The sequence below is a fragment of the Alligator mississippiensis genome, chromosome 2, assembly GCF_030867095.1.
Source record: "Alligator mississippiensis isolate rAllMis1 chromosome 2, rAllMis1, whole genome shotgun sequence".
Lineage (NCBI taxonomy): Eukaryota > Metazoa > Chordata > Crocodylia > Alligatoridae > Alligator > Alligator mississippiensis.
The window spans coordinates 21,502,366-21,514,596 of NC_081825.1; the positions used below are offsets into that span (position 1 = coordinate 21,502,366).

The 12,231-nt window shown below is 43.4% G+C and overlaps 1 protein-coding gene across 3 annotated transcripts in view; it reads left to right on the top strand.

Annotated features, from left to right (window-relative positions):
* The window catches only part of RGS12 (regulator of G protein signaling 12), a 169,584-nt gene that overhangs the window by 43,059 nt on the left and 114,294 nt on the right, over positions 1–12,231 (top strand). For all 3 annotated transcript variants that reach the window (XM_019479123.2, XM_006262642.4, XM_059721535.1), the window contains one exon: positions 3,504–3,620. In XM_019479123.2, the coding sequence (XP_019334668.1) occupies positions 3,504–3,620 (117 nt within the window). The remainder of the gene's footprint in view (positions 1–3,503; positions 3,621–12,231) is intronic.

The following is a 12,231-nucleotide window of genomic DNA, read 5'->3' on the forward strand; positions in this document are numbered from 1 at the left end:
CCTGTTCATGGATGCTAACTTTGAAACCTAAGGGCTACAAGAGCTAGGTTAGATATTAGGAAAAAACTTTCTCACCAGGAGGGTAGTACAGCACTGGAACAGGTTACCCAGAGAGGTGGTAGAATCTCCATCTCTTGCAGGTTTTTAAGATGCAGGTAGACAAAGCCTTGGCTGGGATAATCTAGTTGGGGATGGTCCTGCTCTGAGCAGGGGGTTGGACTAGATGATCTCCTGAGGTCCCTTCCAACCCTCATTTTCTATAATTCTACAACTTAAATATCCTCAAATTTTTGTTGATTAAGCAGAAATGTCTAGTTTGTATAATCTTCCTACAATCCCAAGTGGTCCATCAGGTTACAGACCTCAGTAGTCTGCTTTACAGTTGCCAAATCTCTGGCTTCTTTCTGGTAACTTTTCCAGCATAATTTTTCTTTATCTGTACAAAAAAAAATGTTGCTGTACTAAAAACTGAAAATGTGTGTGCAGAGAGTGGAAAAAATTGAATATAAGCCTACCAGTTTTACTGCATCATTTGTTTTCATGTCAAATTAAATGACCCAGAGAGTCGTGGTGGATGGGTCGGTTTCGACCTGGAAGGGTGTGGGCAGTGGGGTCCCGCAGGGCTCGGTCCTTGGACCGATACTCTTTAATTTCTTCATCAGTGACTTGGACGAGGGAGTGAAATGTACTCTGTCCAAGTTTGCAGATGACACAAAGTTATGGGGAGATGTGGACACGCCGGAGGGCAGGGAACAGCTTTAAGGAGACCTGGACAAGTTGGACAAGTGGGCAGAAAACAGCAGAATGCAGTTCAACAAGGAGAAATGCAAAGTGCTGCACCTAGGGAGGAAGAATGTCCAGCACACCTACAGCCTAGGGAATGACCTGCTGGGTGGCACGGAAGTGGAAAGGGATCTTGGAGTCCTAGTGGACTCCAGGATGAACATGAGTCGGTAGTGTGACGAAGCCATCAAAAAAGCCAATGGCACTTTATCGTGCATCAGCAGATGCATGACGAATAGGTCCAAGGAGGTGATACTTCCCCTCTATCGGGCGCTGGTCAGACCGCAGTTGGAGTACTGCGTGCAATTCTGGGCACCGCAATTCAAGAGGGATGCAGATAACCTGGAGAGGGTCCAGAGAAGGGCCACTCGTATGGTTAAGGGCCTGCAGACCAAGCCCTACGAGGAGAGACTAGAGAAACTGGATCTTTTCAGCCTCCGCAAGAGAAGGTTGAGAGGCGACCTTGTGGCTGCCTATAAGTTCATCACGGGGGCACAGAAGGGAATTGGTGAGGATTTATTCACCAAGGCGCCCCTGGGGGTTACAAGAAATAATGGCTACAAGCTAGCAGAGAGCAGATTTAGATTGGACATTAGGAAGAACTTCTTCACAGTTCGAGTGGCCAGGGTCTGGAACGGGCTCCCAAGGGAGGTGGTGCTCTCCCCTACCCTGGGGGTCTTCAAGAGGAGGTTAGATGAGCATCTAGCTGGGATCATCTAGACCCAGCACTCTCTCCTGCTTATGCAGGGGGTTGGACTCGATGATCTATTGAGGTCCCTTCTGACCCTAACATCTATGAATCTATAAGCATCCTCATTATTTAATATTTCCTTGAAATACCAAAGTTCCAGTCTGTTGCAGAGGCATGCCAAGGAAAGTAGGGGGGTTTGCTGCAGAAATTGGGTTCAGATTCCTGTTTGGTATATTAGGCTTTGGTATTTGTAAAGCATTCTTGTAGGAGTCGATGGTAAATATGGTTCATTTGGGTGAATCTGTATACTTTTAAAGAGCCATATTGAATACATATGGGTGAACAAACAGCAAGATATTAATTTTTTTCAGTAAAGATGTCAGATAAATTCTCTTACGTAACAGTGAGAAGGCTGCATAATGCGCTAGCTGTTTTTCTCTATTTTGTACAATAAGCTGTTAACATCTAATTATAAAAATGTAGAATTATGTTTGCTTAGTTACTTAATGTGACATATATAGACTTTTGAACAAAGACAAACAAAATGCTCAGAAAAGAGAAGATATTTTAGAGTTGGAAACAGTGAGTCCTAACACTAGAAGGAAAAAAATAAAAATATAAGTAATAGAGATTTGCCATATCAAAGCCAAAATGATGCTTGTCCTACTGAGGAAGGTGCAGAAATGAAATACAGGAAAGCTTCAGTATGGTAGAGTCTGTCATCTGTTATAGGGAAAAGAAATATTTTAAGGTAGTATATACTGGGGAAGGAATTCAAGATATGTAAAACAACACAAATACAGTGACCCTTCTAAACTTGGGTGTTGTAGTGAGGGAACAGAGAAGAGGCTCAGACTTCGGATAGATTGAGCTGCATATACTGTTTGAGGAAGGTAGTGTGGAACATGCTTATAGGACATTAAAAACCCAAAAGACCATTTGATTTTGTTTTGTAGGTGCATACAATAGTAGTTATGATGGTAAAATAAAAGAATAGTCTGGCAACTTCCTTCCTTATACTTCCTGTAATTTAGAAAGTTGGAATTTATGGGTGTAAGCTTGAGTACTGAGAATATCAGTACTTAAGTGGGGAGTGTATATCATGCAGGCAGGGGCTGGGTAAGATGGATTCTAGGTTTGAAGCATTGTCTAGAGACCATGAGTTACTATTCTCTAGTCATGACAGCAGAGTGCTAGGATTGTCTTGTGCTTTTCTTCTAATCCCGGCAAAACTCTTGTTGACTACTCATTTTTGTAAACTCATTTCTTTCTAAGTGTTTGCCTTAGGCTGGAAAAAGTATGTTCATGACATTAATTTAATTATTAGTAGATATTTTCAAAGGCACAAAGGAGAACAGCCAGCTCCCACTGAAAGTGAGTGCCTAATTCTATTTGTGCCCTTAGAAATTTCTGCTCCCTCCCTCCTTCCTGGTGCTATGAGGATGTAAGAACATAAGAAGTGCCCTACTGGATCAGACCAGTGGTCCTGTCTCTGACAGTGACAGAAGTGGATGCTTTAGGGAGAGCACTGAATCAGATATATCTAGAGTAGTAATTCTCAAATCTTTTAGACTTGAGGCACCCTTCCATACCTTTTGTGAATTGAATGGCGCACAATTTAACAAACCAACATATATCACAGTGCTTACATCATTGCCCAGGGGCTGAGCAGTATATGTGGGGGATCCTTCAGGTAGGGAAAAGCCTGGGCTTGTGTTCTCTACTTACCTTACTTCCTCACACATTGTGGCACACTTTAAAGGATCTGGTGGCACCCTGGTTGCGAATCACTGATCTAGAGTGATCTTTCATCTTATATTCATTACCCCCTGTGGCATCTACCGTTATTGGTTTAGTGATGCTGGAGGAAACACCTCCCACTGTTCTGTATAATTGAACAGATGTAAAATTGGATAAAAGGAGAGCACCTCTGAAAATTTGTTGCTGCCTCTGAAGATTTGTCCCAGGTAAGTAAAGTACTAAAATTAAATACAGGTAAAAATAATTTTCAATTTTCTATTGTCTTTAGGGCGCAAAGTTTGGGCATTCAGTTGGATTACCTCAGGCCCCTCAACGGTCTTCTGTTCGGAGATCATTTGGAAGATCTAAGCGATTTAGCATTACCCGTTCACTGGATGATCTTGAGGTAATTTTAATTTTCAAGTTCTATGTAACATTTCTGTCACACAGGAATATTGTAGCAATTTTCCTAAATACAGAAGATGGTTGGAAGCAACACTTGGAATAAATTAACTGATGGTTGGAATAAAGTAACTAATTTGAAATTGGTATGTGTTTAAGATACAGGTTTCAGTTGTGACCTGAGTTTTTTCAGAATTTTTTGAGAACTTGAGCTAATGTCCTAGTGATCATTCTTTCCATGTGTAGCATATCTGGCTGTGAGGGTGGCTGTGATACTCCCTGATGGCCAACCAACACCTGCCTCACTCTGGCTTTTCCTCCCTTTTCTATCTCACCTGTCGTGCCTTGATGGAATTTATAGTATTGCGGGAGGCTGCCCCAGGGCCCTAGAATGCTTCAGTCCCTCAACTATCTTGTGCTTCATGTGCCTGACCAGTATCAGTCTTGCTCTCAGGCACTAAATTGTCTTGCAGACATTAATCTTGGCCCACCATATCACCCCTATAGTCACAATCTGGTCCTCCAGTGTAGAAACTTAAATATAACACACAAGCAAACTGGTTCCCAAACCTTACCTTAATCCTCACTATGGGCCAATGCCCCACCCCAAGCCATACGTCCCCTTCAGTTGCCCCGTCTAGCTCCCTGTGTAGCCTGGCTGTCCATGGGTCTTTCCTGAAGCCCCTCTCTCCCAGGAGCTTCTTCTCACACAGCATATAGGGCCAGACTGCCCACTTTCTTCCGGCCCTGGGTATATATGTCTCCAAACCCCACCCCTCCCGGTCATGTGGCTTGGCCTACTCTATGCACTCTCTGCTTAAAGTGACAAAAGCCTCTGGTTCCCTGTCATGCCATGTGAAACATTGCTGGGTTTTTGGTTGTAGCTGTGTTGGTCTAAGGATATAGTCAGGCAAGTTTTTTTGAGTAGATGTGATGTATTTTATTAGACCAACTGACTAGTTGGAAAAAAAGGGTCTTAGCAAGCTTTTGGGTACAGTCACCCTTCTTCAGGCTTAGGGAGTCTCTGCTGTTCTGAGACTCCAGGAAATAAGAGAAGCTAAAAGTGTGACAGGATGTCAGTGAGAATGTAAATAGGTCGCAATTAGAAAGACAAAAGATAAAGCAGAGAGGGGTGAGGGAAGACGGCAGGGGAAAAAAAGCTGAAGGGAAGCATTGCAGTGATAGACTACGGGGTGGAAAAGAGTCTGTCAGTGAAAAATAATAGTTGGAGATTAAGAAAACAGGAATGAGAGGAGCTCAAAATGTGAGAGGATGTAATGTAAATATAAAAAGGTAGAAATGAGAAATAAAAGGTAAAGCAGAGGAGGGAGGGGGAAGAAAGCAGGGGGGAAAAAAGGCCAAAGGGAAACATTACAGAGGTAAATATACAGGGTAAGAAAGGCTCTCAATGAAGAAGGAAATAGTAGGAAATCAGGGAGACATAGGGTAGGAAAGTAGGGGAAGGGAGAAAAGGTGGGGGGGAGAAGAAGAATGTAAGAGGTTAGGTCAAGCAGGTACCTATTGAATCAGATGTCAGGCAGGTTGTAATGTGTCATAAAACCAATGTCTACATTGAGTCCAGGACTTTTTGTATCCAGTAGATTTATGAAATGAAGTTCGTAGGCTCATCTACAAAAGGTGTTTTGTAAGTTCCCTTTGAGGATTAGAATTGAGAGATTGGAGAGGTAGTGATGGTCTTGTGAGAAGAGTGCCCCCACAGGTAGTTGGGTATTTTTGTCTTTGATAGATTTTTGGTGTGTGTTCATTTTGGTGCACAGTTGTTGTTTGTTTTTTCCAACATATTTCCCATCAGGACATTTGGTGCACTGGATGAGATGTATAACATTTCTGGAGATGCAGCTGTAAGATCCAGGAATGGTGATGGTTCTATTGTAGGGTGTAGCAAGACATGTGAAACATTGACTTGACTCATCACAGCCTACCAAGACCTAAAGTACACATGACTTGATAAAATGTATGATCCAATTGCTTAATCATATATTTTTACTAGTCTGTTTCAATTCAACAGACAGTCATTTAACCAGTGCTCTGAGGGGATCCTGAGAGTAAAATATGTATATGCCTTGATATGTGCCCTGTCTCTATGCATAACTTAGTAAATAGTATAACTTACCGAGCAGGCATAATTTGCTATTTAAAAGAAAAAAGATATTATCATCTTCTTATTTGTCATTGGCTGAATAAAGCAAATGCCTAAGTCAACTTTGGCATGTAATGCAGTAAGTTTTGAATCTTAGTTTTGGATCAGATTTTGGGGAACATTTTAGGCCAACTTGTTGATTTTGATTAAAATCAGAAAACTAGAATATATTTGAATTTTAAATTAAATGTTCCTTGCTGAGTGGGAAAATGAAGAGGATAGTGAGGAAACTTTCATTCTTCCTTCCTAGTATGCTGCTTCCCCCCATGCCTGTTCCATGGTGAGGGGGGAGAAAAAAGCAGGCAGCAATAGCTGTGTTCCTATTCCTTTTAAATCTGAGTAAAAACAATAGTTTGGGAGTGGGGTGGGGAAGAAAGATAGATACGTAGAAGCTGTGGTATGGGAGGGGAGAAGGGAGCAAGGTCACAAGTATCGATGGGATGGGATGGGGGGAAGGGTGTCATGGGGAGCATGGGATCATGGGAGGAAATGTTAGAGTCAGTAACAAAGAGAGGGAGATGGGATCGTGTTCAGGGAGAATGGAGGGATGCAAGGAGCCCTTGGTGTGCAATGAGCTTGTTTTACAGAAGCAGTGAACTGTGCAACTCTCCAGTCTAAAATTCATTATTTTGTTATTTCATCATTATTTTAAGCAGGGAGGAAGTAAATGTTCCTCACTGAGAACTATTTTCATGTTTTCACCTGAGGTTTTAAAATAAAGCAATTTATCCACCTGTACTAAAGTACCTGGTAAGTTGTCTCAAGGACTAGGAATACTTTTTTTTAATTTGATTTTTAGCACATATTCCTAACTTGAGAATGTTAGATTATCTTTACATTTTAATATGCAAAACAAAATCTTCTGGGGGGGAAATAAACTGACTAGGAATTGTCTGACTAAAATTGGTTTTGATTATAAATGCTAATTCAAAAATCGAATTGAATCAACACTTTTCATGGCAGTGTGCGCTCCAATTCTTAAAAGGATGGAATTGCTGGCTAAACGAGAGAGATGCTGATAGATGGACTCCAGAGGAGATTGTTGTTTAGGACACTCACATGGGTGGTAGGAGCTCAAGGTATACTCAGCTCCTTCCATTTTAGATCTACAGAGGCTTACAAGGTTGCCTGATGGTCCAGCGGGTGTTGTAACCACCAGACTATTGGCTGTTTGGGGGTGGACCTCTCTCTCCTTTAGGAACTTTTTTAGTTCGCGTAATTATTCTGTTTTCCTCCATCCCAGGTAGGTGCCATAACCGCTGGGCTAAAAAGTCAATCTCTTGCCTTCTGGCCTATTGAATATTCAGTTATTTATGCGAAGTAGAACAGCTCCAGCAGGAGAAAATGAAAAACACCCAACCCAGATTATCCAATAGCCTGCTGGTTAGGGCATTCATCTGAAAATGTTGGACACTGCAGTGCAAATCCCTGATCTCAGTTGGGCAAGTCAAGACTTTGTCTTTTGGTTTCCCATATCCTCGATGAGTGCCCTGACTGATCACTTGGCGATTAACTCTATGGGGATGGGTTGACCTCCCTGTCTTTCACCATGAAAGTTATTGGTTTTATCCCTACGCAGAACAGCAACATTTTTGAGACCTACCAAGCTCTTTTTTCAAAGACTGAATGAGAGGAATATCCATCCAGAAGGTAATTCACTTTAAAATCATGTAAGTGAATGACAACTAAGTGTTTAGAATGGAAATGTCCAGTTCTAACTATAGCCTTGCTATTGCTGCTCTATAATTTGGTATTTGATTGCACAAACACTGCTATTTCTAGTATAGTACAATACAATGTTGTCAGAACACGTTTAGAATATTTCAGGGCAGACTTGCTGGAAGGGGAGACAACAATACCAGGAAATTCTTAGAGGCTCCACCTTTGAATAATGACCATGAGCATAATATGGAGGTTATTCACTTGTTTTGGACTCACATCCCTGTCTTTAAGCAGAACGGATGTGTTGATGTTTTAAACATTAGTTTTGAAATGGGTAAACTGCCTCATCTGCCCGTTTTATGGGTTCAAATCTTAATAGCATCAGCTCAACTATTCAGTACGGAACAGCAGATTGAATTGTATATAATATTTTGTACATGGGTATTTTAAATATAATTAATTCCTCTCAAAGGTCCCAATAGAAATAGTTTATTCATCGGAGTATGAATTTGCCTTAGAATTTCTGGGCAACATTTCCTTGCTGTGTCATTACGTTCTGTGCTCTGTATCCTGTATTAGATGTCAGTCTGTCTGTTATGTGCCTTGAAGTTGCATGGTTCCTGTGAGTTTCTTTTTTTTTTTTTTTTTTTTTGAAGGGGCTTCTTAAATATAAAATATTTTTATGTACATACTACTGTAAGAAACAAAAACAGCTGTCATTTGATAATATTTTACTTCTTTTGGATATAGAACTTGAAAGATGAATAAACAATATCCTTATGAGGCTAGAATAACTGCATAACCATACAGCTGTCACTCCTAGGCATTTTCCCTTTACTTGCAGGAGGTATATATTGATGAAAGTTAAAATCTAAGCAGTTTCAGCTTTCATGGAATCATTGGGCTGGAAGGGACCCTGAAGGATCATGAAATCCAGCCGCCTGCATGAGCAGGAAAGAAATCTGGGGTCAGAAGACCCCAGCCAGGCGGCAGTCCAGTCTTTTCTTGAAGACCTCTAGGGTAGATGATTGCACCACCTCTGGGGGGAGCTTGTTCCACAGTCTGGTCACCCCAGTAGTAAAGAATTTTTTCCTAATGTTTATCCTGAAACTATCTTCTAGGAGTTTGGCCGTTGTTTCTAATTTTCCCCCAGGGCTCCCTGGTGAACAGTTGTTCACCGAGCCCCTGGTGTACATCTCTGATATAGAGGTAAGCTGCAATCGGGTCCTCTCTAGGCCTTCTTTTCTTTAGGCTGAAGAGTCCGAGATACCTCAGCCTCTCTTTGTATCAGTTGCCATGCAAGTCCCTGATCATATAGGTGGCCCTTCTCTGGACCCTCTCGAGCTTTAGCACGTCCTTGTTGAAGTGCGGTGCCCAGAACTGAATGCAGTACTCCAGCTGTGGCCACTGCAATGATGAGTAAAGCGGGAGAATCACTTCTTTGGATTTACTGGAGATGCATCAATTGATGCATGCCAGAATTTTATTGGCTCTAGCAACTTCTGCATTGCATTGCTGGCTCATATTCATGCTGCTGTCTATTGTTACCCCCAGATCCTTTTCATTTGTCATGCTAGTCAGGTTAGCGATGCCCAGGGTATAGGTGGGCTAGGGGTTCTTCCTTTGAAGGTGTAGCACTTAGCATTTCTCTATATTGAATCTTATCTGGTTCCATTCTGCCCAGCCCACCAGCCTGTCTAGGTCTCCATGTATCTGCAGCCTATCTGTGGCTGTGTCTGCACAACCCTATATCTTGGTGTCGTCCGCGAACTTGGCCAATGGGCTTTTCACCCCCTAAGCCAGGTCGTTGATGAAAATATTGAACAGCACAGGACCAAGTACCGACCCCTGGGGTATACCGCTGCCCACATCTCGCCAGGATGACACCAGTCCATTCATTTGGACTCTCTGTGTCCTACTTCGCAACCAGTTTTGTATCCATTTGACGGTCCTGCAGTTGAGCCCGATATCTTCCAGTTTTCTGATCAGCTCCTTGTGGGATACCAGGTCAAAGGCTTTCTGGAAGTTGAGGTATATGATGTCAATCGCTTTTCTCTCATCCAGCTGACAAGTCACCCGATCATAGAAAGAAATGAGGTTGGTCAGATAAGACCTGCCCACAACAAAGTCATGCTGGCTGTCATTCTGTATCATGCCTTCTGCAAGTTTGTCATGTATAGCCTCTTTGATGAATGTTTCTAGGATTTTCCCTGGAATAGAAGTTAAGCTGATTGGCCAGGAGTTTTCCAGGTCTTCACGTTTCCCCTTCTTGAAGATGGGCACAACATTAGCCCTCTTCCAGTCCTCTGGGATTTCTCCAGAGGCCCATGATTTTTTAAAGCCCTTTACCAGGGGCTCTGCAATTACTTCTGCCGACTCTTGCAGCACTCTTGGGTGGGGTTCATTCGGTCCTGCTGATTTATATATGTCTAATTTCTTTAATTGATCATACACCAGTTCTATGGCAATGGTGGGAATGGTGTCAATCCCACCCTGCTCGTTCTGTGCCCTACCTGGCATGTTGTTCCCCTTGGTCTTGTGAAAGACCAAGGCAAAGTAGTCATTTAGGAGTTCAGTTTTTTCCTGAGTGGTTGTGACCAGCTATCCTGAGGCATTGAGCAGTGGCCCCACACTCCCATTAGTTTTCCTTTTACTCCCTACATAGCTAAAGAAGGACTTCTTGTTGTCCTTGGTTCTTGTAGCTAGTTTTAGTTCAGTTTCTGCCTTAGCTTGCCTAATCTGTTTTCTACAAGTAGTCTTCCTTAGAGCCTATCCCAAGCTTCCATTGCTTGTATGCCTCTTCCTTTTTCTGTAGGAGGGCTGCAACTTCCCTGCTTAGACAAGGGGGGATTTTGACCCTTCTGCTACTTTTTCTCCATGGAATGGATATTCTCTGAGTCTTAAGGATTGTATCTTTAAGGAACAACCATTCTTTTTGTGTTCCCTTTACCTGTGGTCCTTGGTCTCTCTGGGCATTCTCTACTAGTGACCTGAGCTTACTAAAATTTGCATTTTTGAAGTCTACGACTTTGAGCTTGGTATATGTTTGGTCAGCCTTGCGACAGACTGTGAACGTAATGATTTCATGGTCACTATCACCTAGATTTCCTGCCCCTGGGGCAGCGGGCTGGACTTGATGATCCTTCAGGGTCCCTTCCAGCCCAAATGTCTATGAAGTCAGCAGGGATCATAGGATCCCAGCAAGATAAACATCCAAATGTGTCTTGAAGGCGTTCAAAGTGGGTGCTTGAACCACCTCCGGCGGCAGTCTATTCCAAACCTTGGGGGCTCGGACAGTAAAGAAGTTCTTCCTTATGTCTAGCCTGAATTGGTCGTGGCGGAGTTTGTAACTGTTCGATCTTGTCATCCCTTGGGGTGCTCTGATAAACAGATGCTCCCCCAGATCCTGGTGAACACCCCTGATAAACTTATAGGTGGCCACCAAATCGCCCCTGAGCCTTTGCTTTTCCAGGCTGAAGAGTCCCATGGCTCTCAGCCTCTCATCATAAGGTCTGTTTTCCTGACCTCTGATCATGCGCGTGGCTCTCCTCTGCACTCTCTCAAGCTTCTCCACATCCTTTTTGAATTGTGGAGCCCAAAACTGGACGCAGTACTCCAGCTGCGGCCTCACCAAGGCTGAGTACAACGGGAGAATGACGTCCCGGGATTTGCTTGAGAAGCATCTATGGATGCAAGCCAGCATTTTGCTCGCTTTACTAGCTGCAGTATCACACTGAAGACTCATGTTCATCTTGTGGTCATTCATGACCCCCAAGTCCCTTTCATCTGTAGTGCTAACCAGCATAGCACTGCCGAGCCTATAAGCATGCTGCAGGTTTTTCCTCCCAAGGTGGAAAACCTTGCATTTTTTGGTGTTGAACACCATCAGGTTCTCATCCGCCCATTTCATGAGCCTGTCAAAATCTGCCTGGATCATCCTCCTGTCCTCAGGTGTGGATGCTTTACCCCAGAGTTTGGTGGTGTTGGCAAACTTGGCCAGCCCGCTTGTGACACCAATGTCCACCTCATTGATGAAGATGTTAAAAAGTATAGGCCCTAGGACAGAGCCTTGAGGGACCCCACTGGTCACAGTGCACCACGATGATTGACTTCCATCAACTACCACCCTCTGGGTCCTACCGCGGAGCCAGTTCCCCAGCCAGCAGATCATGGTGTGGTCGAGGCCGCAGTTTGCTAATTTTGCCAAGAGGTGATCGTGGGATACCAGATTGAAGGCTTTTTTGAAGTCAAGATATATGACATCAATCTCTTCCCCCTTGTCCTGGTGATAGGTCACCTGGTCATAAAAGGAAATGAGATTGGTCAAGCAAGACCTACCTGCAACAAACCCGTGCTGGGTATCCCTCAGGATATTGCCGTCAGCTAGTCTGTTAAGGATGGCCTCTTTTTGATAATCTTTTCCAAGACCTTCCCCAGGATAGAGGTCAGGCTGATGGGTCTGTAGTTTGCCGGATCTACTTTCCTCCCTTTCTTGAAGATAGGTACCACATTGGCCTTCTTCCAATCTTTGAGCACTTCACCAGAGCGCTGGGAGTTCTCAAAGATCTGTGCCAGGAGCTGAGCTATGATGCTAGATAACCAGCTCCTTTAGTACCCTTGGGTGTAAACCATCAGGGCCAGCTGACTTGAAGGTATCCAGCCTATTATGGTGTTCCTTCACGAGATCAGCTTCAATAGAGGGTAAGGAATCTCCCTCATCTGGGACTCCCTGACCCACAGTGGGCAGGGGGGTCCCGTGGGACTGGTGAAAAACTGACGCAAAGTACCCATT